We start from the raw sequence: 16203 nt of genomic DNA on the forward strand, positions 1-16203 counted from the left end.
GTATATGTTTTTTGTGTGTTTAAGGGTATCACATTTAATGTTGTCAGCAGTGAGAAAAATCCATACCAACTCTTAGTATTTTACTTAAAATCTTTCTATTTTTTCAAAGAGCGCTCCAAAATTATGTAAGTTTTTTCCAACTTTGCAAATAACCCTTCAAACTTCAGCATCCAAAGCCTAAACCTGAAAATTAAAATTTTACCTTAACCTTTTGTTTAACTCTTAAAAACGTAACTTAACACCTCATGCACCCCAATACTAAGTTTAGCCCAACTCTAGTCCTAAACTCAATAATTTTAAAACACTCCATGTATCCACATGCTAGATTTAACCCCACTCTAATTTTTAATCCTAATCCCTAATACTTTCTTGGAAAAGGAGAAGTGCTCACTAACACAGATTTGGACAGATTTGTGAACAATATTTGAGAGAAATAGGCCTTTTGTGTTGATAGAAAAAGTCTTAGGTCTTTGAGTTCAGCTCATGAAAAATGGGGCAAAAACAAAAGTGTTGCCTTTATAATTTTGTTTAGCGTACTTGCATACATTTATAAATATACAGTTGTCAAATATAAATGTTGTTTAGATAGTTTTAAGCCTGCAATGTCCATTTAAGAAATGTATTATACTTACATGTATCTCATTTTTGTGACTAGGGAGCAGACAAGCTGTAAATCCAGCCTAATTCCATGGTCCAGAGGATGTGCAATTAACAAAACCATTAGCCCCAATAGTAGTTTTTCCTCTCTCCTACTTAATCCTCTAAATAATTCTACTTTATTTTAAAGCAATTTTAGTGCAAGACGACACTTGTTAATTTAAGCTGTACCATTTTGAACAATGATTTTCTAGAAGAATATTATGAAAATAAGAAAAAGTGCAGAGTTGGACTGCAAAATTAATAAAAGGAATGGAAGACTTAGTGAAATTATTCTGAGTATTTGTGTAGATCAAAGGATCACAAACTCCTGCCCAACAATTTTTATAATATAACTGTTACAAAATTAGTATCATTGTTATCAATAATATTTAATCATATCTTACATTAATGTACAGTTTATGTCAGACAGACGTGTAATTTGTTTCGTTCTGAATCAGATTTTGTCCGAATTCGGTCAAATTCGGCAATCTGGAAATGTCCAAATTTCCGAATTGATGGAAAAACTAAACAAAAATGAACTTTAAATCGTTAAAGAATCAAACCAATTAGTTTTGGATCCATTAGTTTTGACGAGGGTAGCAAATTAGGGAGTTATCTGCTAAACAACTGAAAGAAAGAAATTGAGAAAAGGGCTTGTCTTATTTTTTCTTTTTCTTTTTTTGACAATCTATTTTTATTTTCAGTTTCAAACATGCAATTCAGGAGAAGGTGCAGATATTAGACATTTAGCCACTCGCAGGTGGTGTATGTAGTTAACGCTACACTGAGACAACGTGTTAAATCAAGAACAGTAATTATATTTGCGTAGTAAGTAATAGGTATTGATGTTGCCATAGGTAGCTTCTGATCGTTGGCGATGACCTCGTAATTAGGGTGAAAGATGGCGATCGTCCACAGTCTAAGAGGCATATTAACTTAGTCTCTACTGCAGGCCCGACGCCCAAGACATTCATGGTCTGTGAGAGTGTCTGTCCAGGCTAGCAGTAACTCACTTGCCTTGGGTAATGTGGTAAACCTGGGGGAGCTGCAGCAACCTCCTTTGTTCTCACTATCCTCTTCCTCTGTCCTCCTCGCTATCCCTGCACCAATGGGATGTTATTGGGTCGGTAAAGGGTGGACAGGCCACGGTATTCTGCAGTCAAGTATTGGGCACCAAGTGAGGATGTGTCTGCTGGGGGGCCAATGTCACTCTAACCATATAAGGGAGGTTCTCAGGTGTGTGCCAGGAGGCAAGTCTGCAGTGTGAGTCATGGAAGTGTGAACACGTTAAGTAAAGGGGTCAGTGGGGTCACGTTTTTCTCTCCCCCATGTGTCAGTACCCTTATGGCCTCTCCCCCGCGCCCCCTCCACCCGCGGAGTAAAAGAAGAGGGGGAGAAGAGAGAGAAAAGAGAGGGTGGAAAAAGAGAATCTGTTATGCTTAATGATTTGCCTAGCGCCTTTTCGCCAAGGAGTTTGTAGTTGAGCTCTTGCACTTTAGTGCTAATTGTGCCTTGGTGCACAAAGATGTGTATCTTCTCCCATTGCTGTTCTGTGAGCGTACAGCCTGTGGTTTGTTCCCAGCTCGACATGTAGCTAGGCGGGGTGCAAGGTATAGAGGTAAGTAGCTGGGAGTACAGTAATATTATGCCTTTCATTGGGCGGTCTCTCGAGGTGCATTGCTTCTCAAAAGGGTCAAGTCTCTGTGGACCAAGTGCTTACCTGTGATGGATTGGTAGAAGTGTTGGATTGGTTGGCATTGGAATCTCCTGAGGCTCGTGGTGGTGCCCTCGGGGGCTAGCTTTGATATGGGCTTGAGTCCTATAGGGGTGCAGAATTGTTTCCGGTAGGTCCAGTCAGAGCCACCCAGCCCAATGATAGCCCTAGGTGTCAGGCCATCTGCAACCTCTTGGCTATGGGTGAGTGATGTAAGGGGGGATGAAGTGGTGGTGAGCATGTATGTCACCCTCAAGGCCATCCACACCTTCAAGGTATCCTAAATAAAGGGGTTTTGGCCTACGCGTAGTTCGCGGAGGGGGTCCGTCATCCATATGATGAAGGGCAACCTCTGTTCAAAACAACAAAGAAATGCACCTTATACACACACTTATATACAAGGATACTTATCAGTGGTAGGTAAATACAGCCTCCCTCAGATCGCTCCCAGCTAGCAATCAACTTGAACACAAGAATATACAAAACACAACGAGGGAACTGGCTGGTAGTCTAAATAAAGATAAATAAAAAGAGATATAGTGTAATACAGTTTTACAGTATTGACACTGCGCAATATGAAATGCACTCACAGGATCTTGGACAGTTCAGGCATATATGGTGCCAGCCCTGATGATATGGGGGGCTGGGGAAATCCCCTGGACACTTCCACTCAAAATGCAGGACTCCGGGTGAAGGTATGAAAAAAGCGGCTTTAATTGGATAAAAGTATATAAAATAAATACAAATAGAGGTCCTACGCGTTTCGTCCCTTCTATAAAGTATGGGACTTCCTCAGGGACCACAATATTAAAATAACAATCAATGCAGTACAATCAAAAAAAGCAGCCTGGGTGTTTCCTAGAGCATGCCAGAGTTTATCTGGACTCCTGGTGTGCCAATCTACAATGCGTAGCAAATGGGTGGCTCTGTAGTAGAGGAGGATTGATGGAAAACCAATCCTTTTCGGAAGGGACATTTTATTTTTCATCTGTTTACTAGATAGCTCCCCAATTTGGTATGGTTAATTATGGAAATCCTGCTTGAGGACCGCAAATTAGGGAATTATCTACTAAACATCTGGAAGTGAAAAACTGAGAAGAGGGCTTTTCTTAATTCTGATATATTACAAGTTTAGTGGATAATCCCCTAAATTGGTACTTTGTAAGTTTGTGACTGGCACCTTCATTCATTCCCCATAGATAATTATGCAAATAAAGGGGGGGGGGGTTAGAAGAGTTTAGATAAATACCTATTTAGGGGTTTAAATAAATGCCCCTTTACGTCTCATTAGAGATGTTACCTTCTAGCTAAAGAAAACAAGGTGAATTGTAGTGTAGGACTCACCTAAGAGGATTTGCCTTGATGTGGCAGGTGAGCTTACACTTAAATGACCTTTGGAGTGATGCTTAAAACCCCCATTTATATAAATATGCACAGGGATTTGGGAAGAGTTCAGGTAACTATTTTCTTTGGTTTTTATTGTATGTATTAGGGCTGATGTGTACTATGGTCATTGCTCCAACCAGAAGCAGTCGGAGCTTAAGCGCAGGACTTATATATGTATATTAATAATAGGAATCTGTATTTTGAAATGTAATACAATTTTGGTTGAATTTCAGTTGTTCTGAATCATTATTTTTCCAAATTTGGCACAAATGAAATTAGAAAACTAATGAATCAAACTCAAACAAAACTATTTTATCCCCATGCACACCTCTTATGTCAGTGTACCTTGCTGTTAGTCAGTACCTACCTTGTATCTCAGGGTATTTCAGTATGATGAGTATTCCGTGTCTGAGTGTAGCCGTAACAGCCTCTATTCCAGCTATAAACAGGTTGTGAATAATCATTATAAGATTCATCTCAATAAAATCTGTGTTTGGATCATTTTTCTCCTGTAAAAACAGACATGATCTATATTATTATTGTGATAAATGTCAATACAAACTATTATTTACTACTCCAAATGTAAACACATGGGGTACAGTTATAAACTTTAAACTTTAATTTGACTCCAGACTTACACATAATTATTCAGATGATTGAACACAAATAATTTCAGTTGAAACATTGCCTGTTGTATTTAAAAAAAGCTTAATTGAATGTACCATTGAGTTGCCGGACCTTTCTTTCACTTAAATTCACTGATGATGGCAATTTTGAGGTATTAATGTGGGTATTAATGATGCTAATGATTGAGATATATATCATTAAATGGACTATACAGTGCCAGAAAAACAAACCCGTTTTCCTGGCACTGCAGAATCCTGCAGTACCCCCCTCCCTCCCACCTTCCATCCCATGTTGCTGAAGGGGTTAAAACTCCTTCAGTGACTTACTTGAATCCAGCGCCGATGTCCCCTGGCGCTGGGTCAGGCTTTGCCCAAGCTTCTCCCCGCACACACGCATTAGACCTCCCCATAGGAAAGCATTATTTAATGCTTTCCTATGGGAATTCCGGCGATGCTGGAGGTCCTCATGCATAGCGTGAAGACGTCCAGCGTCGTTTGAACACTTTTCGTGTTTTAAGAACCGGGAAGTCCCCCTAGTGGCTGTCTAGTAGACAGACACTAGAGGAGGACTTAACCCTGCAATTTAATTATTGCAGTTTATAAAAACTGCAATAATTACACTTGCAAGGTTAAGGGTGATGGGAGTTGACACCCAGAAGACTCCAATGGGCAGAAGTGGTCTGGGTGCCTTGAGTGTCCCCTTAAAGGATCATACCATATGCCATAACCAATATAATGTACTGTAGTGGATATGGTGACAGGAATATTCTGATACCTCCCATTTTGTAAGTAGTCGATCCCCACCTCCTCTCGCTCAGCCAGGAGAATTGGAAATTCCCATTAGCTCACCTGAGCAAAGGTGTTCAATGCAGGGGGAGCTAATTGGTTTATCTCAGACAGAGAGTTTCCAGTTCTCCTGTAGGCAGTAGTGGAGGTGGGGAGCTCCACTCAGTGAACCCCAGGTAAGAAGCCAAACCATTCTAAAATGTACATTACTCTGGGCAATAACCACTATAGGCACCATAACCACTACAGTGCACTTAAAAGAGCTGATCATTTTTATTTGGAAAGATTGTGATCTCTGGAATGTTAGTGTTTAAAGTAAGGTATACACTTCATTTTCACTGATCTGGTAATGATCAAAGTGTTTTCAGAAAGTATCCTCGGATTGTGATTGATTTGATATTAATTGCTCATTGGCAATCATTAAAGTGCCAGTAATATCTAACATAACATTTTAATTCATTTAATATACTTCCAAATGATCCATATCTACGAGACCTCCCATTAGAAAGTATCACTCCGAATCATCACCCTAGTGTTCAATATGAAACTACTAAAAATATTTATATATTATACTATTGATTATTATTTTTAGTTATTAGTAGTAGTAGTAGTATTTATATATGATAATTCTGTATTAGTATCTCATTAATGTATGTAACTCTTCCTTTAACTCCTCCTATTAAAGGAGCCCCCCTGGGCCCCTCATGCCTCTTTAAAGATAGTACAAAATCTTACTGTATTCAAGCCAGAAGCTGTAAATCTGCATGCTGTTAGACTCAGAAAAACAAGCAGTCTGCTGATGTGTGGTAGCCTGATCCAATCACAATGTTTCTCTATAGGATTGGCTGAGACTAACAAAGAGGCAGATCAGGGGCAGAGCCAGCATGATTCAAACACAGCCCTGGCCAATCAGCATCTCCTCATGGAGATGAATTGAATCAATGAATCTCTATGAGAAAAGTTCAGTGTCTGCATGCAGAGGGAGGAGATGCTGTGCACAGTGCTGCCCTGTGCTCTGCTGACAGTAGATCTGAGTGGATGGAGGCATATTATGCCTCCATCAACTCCAAAGTCCCTCTGGTTCACTCTGTGCAACTGCAACTGGAGGTGTTCCTAGCATTCAATGTAAACACTATATTTTCTCAGAAGTTGTTCAGGTTCCTTTAATGTATATAACTCATTCTGCTACTCCTTAAAATTCCTCCTGTTATGCCAAAAACTCCTTCCCAAAACCAGGGATTGGTGCCAGAATGTTAGGGAGCACTCTGAGGCAGCAAGAAATGTCAGCGAGATCAAAACTTCTTTACCAGTCCTGAATCTCCTCATTTTGGCACTAGAGCATGTCGTTTTGCCCCGCTGTACAATACAAACTACAAGTGGACTCCTTGATCATTATCATGAATTAGTCCATACCTTTTCCATTTTAATGAGAAAAACATCTATGAAGTCTCTGGGAGCGTCAGGATTCAGAGTCTTCTCATGGACTTTAATTCTGTCTCGAATAAATGATATTAGCTCTTTGGAAATTGAGGGGATTTGTTGGTGAGGACCCGGAATGTAGTCCATGACTCCAGGAAGGATGGCGTGGAGCTAGTAAAAAGTAAATTGTTACTTTCCATAAGTTACTTCCCCCTTTTTCCATAATTCCAACCAATGCTGTACAGATCATTAACCCCTTAGTGACCAGGCCATTTTGCAATTTTCTTACCGTTATGGACCAGGGCTCTTTTTACATTTCTGCAGTGTTTGTGTTTAGCTGTAATTTTTCTCTTACTCATTTACTGTACTCACACATATTATATATAATTTTCTCGCCATTAAATGGTCTTTCTAAAGATACCATTATTTGCATCATATCATATAACATACTATAAAAAAATTATAAAATATGATGAAACACACTTTTTCTAACTTTGAACCTCAAAATCTGTTATGCATCTACAAACGCCAAAAAACACCCGTGCTAAATATATTCTACATTTTTTCCTGAGTTTAGAAATGCCAAATGTTAACATGTTCTTAGCTTTTTTTGTAAAGTTATAGGGCAATAAGTGCAAGTAGCACTTTGCTATTTCTAAACCATTTTTTCCCCCCAAATTAACGCGTTACATTGTAATACTGATATCTGTCAGGAATCCCTGAATAACCATTCACATGTATATATTTCTTAAAAGAAGATAACCTAAGGTATTAAGCTTGGGGTATTTTGACTCTTTTCATGCAACTATTTTACCACCAATTTACCACCATTTTACTACCAATTTGAGAATACATGTACGGAGAATTTTAAGGGTTACTGCCAAAGAACACCCCAATATGTGTTCAGCAACATCTCCTGAGTACAGTGATACCCTCCATGTATAGGTTCTCTGGGGGCTAAAATACCTTATTTGGAGGGTGGGCATTCCAGTTTTCTAACTTCAAATTTTCTCAGCTGGTCATCATTAGTGATGTACCGAACGGTTCGCTGGCGAATAGTTCCTGGCGAACATAGCGTGTTCGCTTTCGCCACGGCGGGCGAACATATGCGTGGTTCGATCCGTCCCCTATTCGTCATCATTGAGTAAACAGCAGACACATTCCAGCCAATCGGCAGCATACCCTCCCTTCAAGAACCTCCCACCTCCTGTACAGCATCCATTTTAGATTCATTCTGAAGCTGCATTCTTAGTGAGGGGAGAGAAAGTGTAGCTGCTGCTGATTTGATAGGGAAATTGATAGCTAGGCTAGGGTATTTAGTGTCCACTACAGTCCTGAAGGACTCATCTGATCTCTGCTGTAAGGACAGCACCGCAAAAAGCCCTTTTTAGGGCTAGAACATCAGTCTGCTCTACTCTGCCAACTTCTGCCAGTGCACAGTGCCACTCATATCTGGTGTCACAATAGCTTGCATTTAAAAACAAAAACACTTTTTTAACTGTTATAGATTGAATAGCAGTTAGTTGTCTGCAAGCGTCTGTGTGTCAGGCCTACAGCGTGTACTCTGCCAGCCTCTGCCACTGCACAGTGCCACTCATATCTGGTGTCACAATAGCGTGCATTTAAAAACAAAAAAACTTTTTTAACTGTTATAGATTGAATAGCAGTTAGTTGTCTGCAAGCGTCTGTGTGTCAGGCCTACAGCGTGTACTCTGCCAGCCTCTGCCACTGCACAGTGCCACTCATATCTGGTGTCACAAAAACGTGCATTTAAAAACAAAAACATTTTTTCACTGTAATAGATTGAATAGCAGTTAGTTGTCTGCAAGCGTCTGTGTGTCAGGCCTACAGCGTGTACTCTGCCAACCTCTGCCACTGCACAGTGCCACTCATATCTGGTCTCACAATAGCGTGCATTTAAAAACCAAAAAACGTTTTTAACTGTTATAGATTGAATAGCAGTTAGTTGTCTTCAAGCGGGTGTGTTAGGCCTACAGCGTCTACTCTGCCAACCTCTGCCAGTGCACAGTGCCACTCATATCGGGTCTCACAATAGCGTGCATTTAAAAACCCAAAAACGTTTTTCACTGTTATAGATTGAATAGCAGTTAGTTGTCTTCAAGCGGGTGTGTCAGGCCTACAGCGTGTACTCTGCCAACCTCTGCCACTGAACAGTGCCACTCATATCTGGTGTCACAATAGCGTGCATTTAAAAACCCAAAAACTTTTTTCACTGTTATAGATTGAATAGCAGTTAGTTGTCTTCAAGCGTGTGTGTCAGGCCTACAGCGTGTACTCTGCCAACCTCTGCCACTGCACAGTGCCACTCATATCTGGTGTCACAATAGCGTGCATTTAAAAACCCAAAAACTTTTTCACTGTTATAGATTGAATAGCAGTTAGTTGTCTTCAAGCGTGTGTGTCAGGCCTACAGCGTGTACTCTGCCATCCTCTGCCACTGCATTTTGCCACTCATATCTGTTGTCACAGTAGCTTGCACGCATAGTACCACTAATCCAAAAAATGACAGGAAGAGGCAGTGCAGGGGCCGTCGTGGTTGTGGTGCTGTGATTCCCTTTTGCCCTAGAATAATGCCCAGTTTTCAGAGGCCACGTACCCTGTTCTGAGGACATAGTTGACTGACTAACACAGGACACCCAAGCTTCTACAGATTCTGCTCGGAACCTTGATGCACCATCCTCCTCCAGCTTAGCTTCGGGCACCTCTCAAGTTACCACTCACCCGCCTGCCGCCACCACCAACACTAGCACCACAGCCGCTTCACTTTATCTGTCAGAGGAGTTATTTAAGCATCTATTTGAAGAAATGAGTGATGCGCAACCATTCTTGCCAGAGGGTGTAGATAACAGGGATATGTCTTAGTCAGGCAGCATTACACACATTGACGTACGGTGTGATGATGATGATGTTGTACCCGCTGCTGCTTCCTTTGCTGAGTTGTCAGATACAAGTGAAGCGGTTGATGATGACGATGCATCCATGGATGTCACGTGGGTTCCCGCTCGGCAAGAAGAAGAACAGGGCAAAAGTTCAGATGGGGAGGCAGAGAGGAGGAGGAGACGAGTTGAAAGCAGGGGGAGGTCATCGCAAGGAGCTAGTGGCACAGTCAGACAGCATGCATCGGCACCCGGGGTCAGCCAGACAGCATGCCAATCAACACATGCTGTTGCCACCACCAGAATGCCGTCATTGCAGATCTAAGCAGTGTGGCATTTTTTTTGTGTGTCTGCCTCTGACAACAGCGATGCCATTTGCAACCTGTGCCAAAAGAAACTGAGTCATGGGAAGTCCAACACCCACCTAGGTACAACTGCTTTGCGAAGGCACATGATCGCACATCACAAACACCTATGGGATCAACACATGAGTACAAGCAGCACACAAACTCAAAGCTGCCATCCTCCTCCTGGTCCAGCATCTTCAGCCACGTCAACCACTGCTGTCCTCCTTGCCCCTCTCAATCATCCGCCACTCCGTCTCTCGCCTTGAGCAGTTCACGCTCATCTGCCCACAGTCAGTTGTCTGTCAAGGACATGTTTGAGCGTAAGAAGCCAATGTCAGAAAGTCACCCCCTTGCCCGGCGTCTGACAGCTGGCTTGTCTGAACTATTAGCCTACCAGATTTTACCATACAAGCTGGTGGAGTCTGAGGCGTTAAAAAAATTTGTAGCTATTGGGACACCGCAGTGGAATGTACCCAGATGAAATTTATTTTCACAAAAGGCAATCCCCAACCTGTACTCGATTGTGCAAAAGGAAGTAATGGCATGTCTGGCACACAGTGTTGGGGCATGGGTCCATCTGACCACTGATACCTGGTCTGCAAAGCATGGTCAGGGCAGGTATATCACCTACACTGCGCATTGGGTAAACCTGCTGACGGCTGCCAAGCATGGAATGCGTGGCTCTGCAGAGGAGTTGGTGACACCGCCACGACTTGCAGGCAGGCCTGCTGCCACCTCCTCTACTCCTCCTATTCCATCCTCTTCCATAACCTCCTCGGCTGAGTCCTCTTCTGCTGCTGCGTCTTGCTCCACATCAACGGCAGCCCCCAGCTCCCAATTCCACATCCCGGATACGGCAGTGTCACGCCGTCTTGGGGTTGACTTGCCTGAAAGCAGAGAGTCACACCGGACCAGCACTCCTGTCCGCCCTGAACGCACAGGTGGAAAAGTGTCTGACTCCGCACCAACTGGAGATCGGCAAAGTGGTTTGTGACAACGGAACAAATTTGTTGGCGGCATTGAAGTTGGGCAAGTTGACACATGTGCCGTGCATGGCACATGTGTGTAATCTGATCGTACAACGCTTTGTGCATAAGTACACAGGCTTAAAGGACATCCTGAAGCAGGCCAGGAAGGTGTGTGGCCATTTCAGGCATCCCTACACGGCCATGGCGCACTCTGCAGATATCCAGCGGCGAAACATGGCAATGAGGCGCTTGATTTGCGACAGCACGACACGTTGGAATTCAACACTCCTAATGTTCGATCGCCTGCTCCAACAAGAAAAAGCCGTTAACAAATATTTGTATGACCGGGGTGCTAGGACAGCCTCTGCGGAGCTGGGATTTTTTTTGCCACGTTACTGGACGCTCATGCGCAATGACTGTAGGCTCATGCGTCCTTTTGAGGAGGTGACAAACCTATTGATATTTAGGGCCCCCAACTGCCGCACAGGGGTGAAGGCCGGGGGGGCAATAGGACCCCCCTTTAGTTTAAAAGCCCCCACTCGCGCATCGCGCGGGGGGGGGGGGGGCTCAGGAGGGGGGAATGTTTTGGGGTTTTTTTTTATCAGTGAGCAGCCACAGGCTGCCCACTGTTTAATAGACATGCCCCTATTTGCGGTATAGCGAGGGGCATAATTTAATAATACTAAGTAACCAGCTTATTTAGAGGCTGGGTCACATGCTGCACTGGCCAATCACAGCCATGCCATTAGTAGGCATGGCTGTGATGGCTTCTAAGGGCACACGAGTCAAACACTTGTTGATTGGCTGCCCTGCAGCCTTTCAAAACACGTCATTAAATCGCGAAACACCGAACTCCAACCCGAACATACAGTGATATGTCAGTGTTCGGGTCCGGGGTCCAAAAAACGTAATGTTCGGTACAAACCCGAACGGCGGTTCGGGTTCACTCAACTCTAGCCCTGGTCCTTGACGGTAAGAAAATTGAAAAATGGTCTGGTCACTAAGGGGTTAAACCAATCAAGGAGAAAAAGTGGCAAAATATTGATTTTTGATATTAAGAAAAGTTATTGATTAATTTTTTATCATTTTTATAAAATATTATTTTTAATAATATTACCCCATAAATATCCTCACAACCAGTGGATGCATACATTTCCATTTAAGAAGACTATGCTGAAAAAACAATGCTGTAAACCCGATACAGAAACTCAGTGTTCTCATATTCTTTGTTTTTGTTTCTGAATTGGGTTTCCAGCACCAAAATTCTGCCAAGACAAACTGACATGTGGCCCAAATTCAAGTGTCATAAAAAAAATTCTATTATCAGCTTGTCCTTGTTTAGTATCCTGATGACCTAAGTAGTTTAATAGCAACAAAAAAAAAGACTATGAGAATGTTCAAAAGCTAAGAGAAGCTCAGTAGCTTGCCCTTCTGTAAACCCCCGTTCAGGTCTCCAAATAGTTTTTACTCATGTGTGCCTTTGCAGAGAGGACATATTCCGAAGCATATCAGACTGATCCCACCAGTAAGGACAGTCCAAAACCGAAATGCCAGCAAGTTCCCTCTGCACGCAAGATACAACAACCCCAGACAATAATTTCGACATTCTTTGAGCCTCCTCAGTGAGATGTAGCTGACAAGGACAAAAGTGTAGACTCAGTAGCCTGCCCTTCAGTAAATCCTTGCTCAGGTCTCAAATTAGTTTTTGCATATTCCAAAGCATATCAGACTGATCCCATCAATAAGGGCAGTCTAGAACCGAAATGCAGACATGTTTTTTCTGTGCCAATAGGCACTAGGTTGCTACACCTCACTGATTAAATTCAAAGAATGCTGAAATGTTTATCTGGGGCTGCTGGATCTCTCATGCAGAGAGAATTTGCTGTTATTTTGGTTCTGGACTGCCCTTATGGGTGGGATCAGTCTGATATGCCCATGTACTGGCTCTCTCTGTAATGGCACAAGTGTGCAAAACTATTTTGAGACCTCAGACGGGATTTATCAAAGGACAAGCAATGGCGTTTCTCTAAGCCTTTGTCCATTCTAAGAGTTCTCCTATTCATTGGTTTTGTAATACTTTAAGATCCCTATCTACAGGTCAAACCTTACTCACCCCACTCATTGATTAGGGAACTCAAAGCTGCCACCTTATTTATTTTTCTTTGTCAACCGCCATTGAAAAGAATGCCATATAATGGTTCCCTTCTTGTTTAGAGTGGATTTTTTCCCCCTTTTCTGTAAATATAGTGCAATAAATTCTAAATTTAATCAGCATGTTTGTTTTCCTTCTTATTCTTTATGTCAAGTTTGCTTGCATTCATAAGTGTGTGCTCATTTTTACATTCCAAAAATAAATACAATTACATATTTATTTATATTTCAGCTTATAAACCTGTTTCCAATAGGTTTTCCTTTTTGTAATGCATTTTCTGAACACTTGGCTTCACTTGTCTTGCCATGTACATGCAAATGTATGGAATAAACTCTTAAATAATGCCATTTACCTGTCCCCATGGGCAGCTCATAATGTGAAAAGTCTCCTCTACCACTGCCAGGAACTTCACAAATCTCTCATCCTTGTACTCATAACGGTTCCCAAATATGATGGAGAAAAGTATATTGGACAATGCATCCATGAACAGTCTGGTTACATCCAGGGATTTCCCTACATTGAAACGATCAGTGGTTAGTGAGCAAGAATCCTGAAAATGTGAGCGTGTTACAGAGTACGTTTGGCTGTGTTACAGAGTATGTTTGGCTGTGATAATGTGAGTGCAAAGAGTGTGCAGATTGTAGAATGCTCTGTAGAATAAGGTACCTGTTGTGGAATTGTGCATGTTTTTTTTCTTTGCTCTTGCTGCAGAATAATGTGCATGTTCTGGAACACTGCACTTGTTTAAGTTATCATCATCTGTTTAGTGTGTTAATTCATTTCAATACTCAGTATGGTTTTTTTTTTTTTTTTAAAGGGACACTATAGTCACCAGTGCAACTACATGTATTCCTAACCCTATAGTGTTAACACAACCATCTAGTCCCCCTGGGCCTCTCATGTCTCCATAAATATAGTAAAAGTCTTACTGTATTCAAGCCAGAATCTGTAAATCTGCATGCTGAGACTCAGGAAAAACAAGCAGTCTGCTGACATGTGATAGCCTGATCCAATCACATTGCTTCCCCATAGGATTGGCTGACAAGGAGGCAGATCAGGGGCAGAGCCAGCATGATTCAAACACAGCCCTGGCCAATCAGCATCTCCTCATAGAGATGCATTGAATCAATGAATCTCTATGAGGAAAGTTCAGAGTCTGCATGCAGTGGGAGGAGATACTGAATCACAGGATGCTCGCGCACAGCAGATCTGAGTAGATGGAGGCATATTATGCTCCATCAACTCAGAAGTCCCTCTGGTTCTCTCTGAGTGACTGCAACTGGAGGTGTTCCTAGATTTCAATGTAAACACTGTATTTTCTCAGAAGAGCAATAAGGAGGTAATAGCTAAGTGGGGTAATAGCTGCTTGATCCAAGGAGACATCTGACTGCCATTTTGGGGTCAAGAAGGAATTTTTTCTTAGTTTGTTGCAAAATTGGAAGTGCTTCAGACTGGGTTTTTTTGCCTTCTTTTGGATCAACAGAAAAAACAAATGTGAGGAAGGCTGAACTTAAAGGACCACTCTAGTGCCAGGAAAGCATACTCGTTTTCCTGGCACTAGAGTGCCCTGAGGGTGCCCCCACCCTCAGGGACCCCCTCCCGCCCGGCTCTGGAAAGGGGAAAAGGGTTAAAACTTACCTTTTTCCAGCGCTAGGCGGGGAGCTCTCCTCCTCCTCTCCGCCTCCGTTCCTCCCCGTCGGCTGAATGCGCACGCGCGGCAAGAGCTGCGCGCGCATTCAGCCGGTCACATAGGAAAGCATTCATAATGCTTTCCTATGGACGCTTGCGTGCTCTCACTGTGATTTTCACAGTGAGAATCACGCAAGCGCCTCTAGCGGCTGTCAGTGAGACAGCCACTAGAGGAAATAGGGGAAGGCTTAACTAATTGATAAACATAGCAGTTTCTCTAAAACTGCTATGTTTATAAAAAAATTAGTTAACCCTAGAAGGACCTGGCACCCAGACCACTTCATTAAGCTGAAGTGGTCTGGGTGCCTAGAGTGGTCCTTTAATGGAAACAAGTCACTTTTCAGCTATGTAACTATGTAACTATGTAACGCAGATTTGTAATCAAAAATGTACCTGTTGGCTAAAGGGCATGACTGTTTTCCATCCTGCAATACCGCTATAGGGAAGGGTTCACATTTATAGAAAACAAAACAAAACAGAGGGATCCAAAGCCGGAGGAGGCACCCTTTGAGCGCATAATACACTTATTTCTTGTGAGTGCATTTTTGTACAGCGGCACATTATTTGTTAAAATATTACACTATGTTTTGTCTATGTTCTTTTTAGCTTCCACAGCTGTATCCCATATGCGTTTTGCTGGTTTACATTTATAGAGCCTAATTTTGCATTTCTTTTTAATGTGTTCAAGCCATTTTGTGTGTTTCTGTGTGTATCAGAGTGTGTGTGTGTGCAGGAAGTGGGGGAGAATTTATATAAACTGGTACAAACCTTTCAGTGACCTAAGCTCTTCCACCACACTTTTAGCTTCCACCTGAACTTTTTCCTCAAACGTTTTCTTCCCAAATCCAAATTCTCTCAGGGATTTAAAAGTGAAGGTTCGCAATTGTCGCCATCGTTCTCCATTGGTTAAACTTATTCCTGAAAGACATAACTCATGGTAAAATTATTGATACCGGAGAAACTGACGGAAGCGAAGCACAGAGAGATGGACACAGGTTTCTTCAGGAAGGAAGAGATTCTTTATTGGATCACCGATCGGGACTCAGAGGGACTAGCGTCACCAAAATACCACAAGTTCTGAGCCCCGGACAATAGTGCAGGCTCCTTATATAGGCACATAACTCCTCCCATATTAAGCTCCACCCGCACATTCTCTTGACCAATCAATACAAGTAAGAATTAACTTCCTGCTTGACCGCATGGCTTGTCCAGCACAATGGAGGAGGGGAATACTACATCCTGTATTCTTGCACATGCTCCGTACACTACTGATCGTATCTTGCCTCGTGCAACCAACTGATCGATACGTCAGCATATGCACGTACACATGCCACGTGGTAATCTCGGCCTACTAAATTTATTTTTACCGAGATTCCACCACATTCCCCCCTTTGATGCCTCTTGATATTTCACAATTACTTGAGGCATCACTTAACCTTAGTTTGCATACACCGCAAGTTACCTTGAACCAGACCAGACTTAACTTATGATGTGAATCTTCAACACTCATCTTCCTGCATTGGTTCTCCCTGATCTAGAGCTTCATATTTATAAATTGCCATTATCTGTGCAGCAGCCTT

At 42.4% G+C, this 16203-nt stretch overlaps 1 protein-coding gene across 1 annotated transcript in view; it reads right to left on the reverse strand.

Moving 5' to 3' along the window:
• The window catches only part of LOC134572305 (cytochrome P450 2G1-like), a 131828-nt gene extending 116371 nt beyond the window's left edge, over positions 1 to 15457 (reverse strand). Inside the window, exons 1-4 of the mRNA XM_063431188.1 lie at positions 15392 to 15457; positions 13287 to 13447; positions 6565 to 6741; positions 4107 to 4248 (exon numbers count right to left, since the gene is read on the reverse strand). Of these exons, the coding sequence (XP_063287258.1) occupies positions 4107 to 4248; positions 6565 to 6741; positions 13287 to 13418 (451 nt within the window). The 5' untranslated portion in view covers positions 13419 to 13447; positions 15392 to 15457. The remainder of the gene's footprint in view (positions 1 to 4106; positions 4249 to 6564; positions 6742 to 13286; positions 13448 to 15391) is intronic.
• Between the last annotated feature and the right edge of the window lie 746 nt (positions 15458 to 16203).

Source organism: Pelobates fuscus, chromosome 9 (genome assembly GCF_036172605.1).
Source record: "Pelobates fuscus isolate aPelFus1 chromosome 9, aPelFus1.pri, whole genome shotgun sequence".
Classification (NCBI taxonomy): Eukaryota; Metazoa; Chordata; class Amphibia; order Anura; family Pelobatidae; genus Pelobates; species Pelobates fuscus.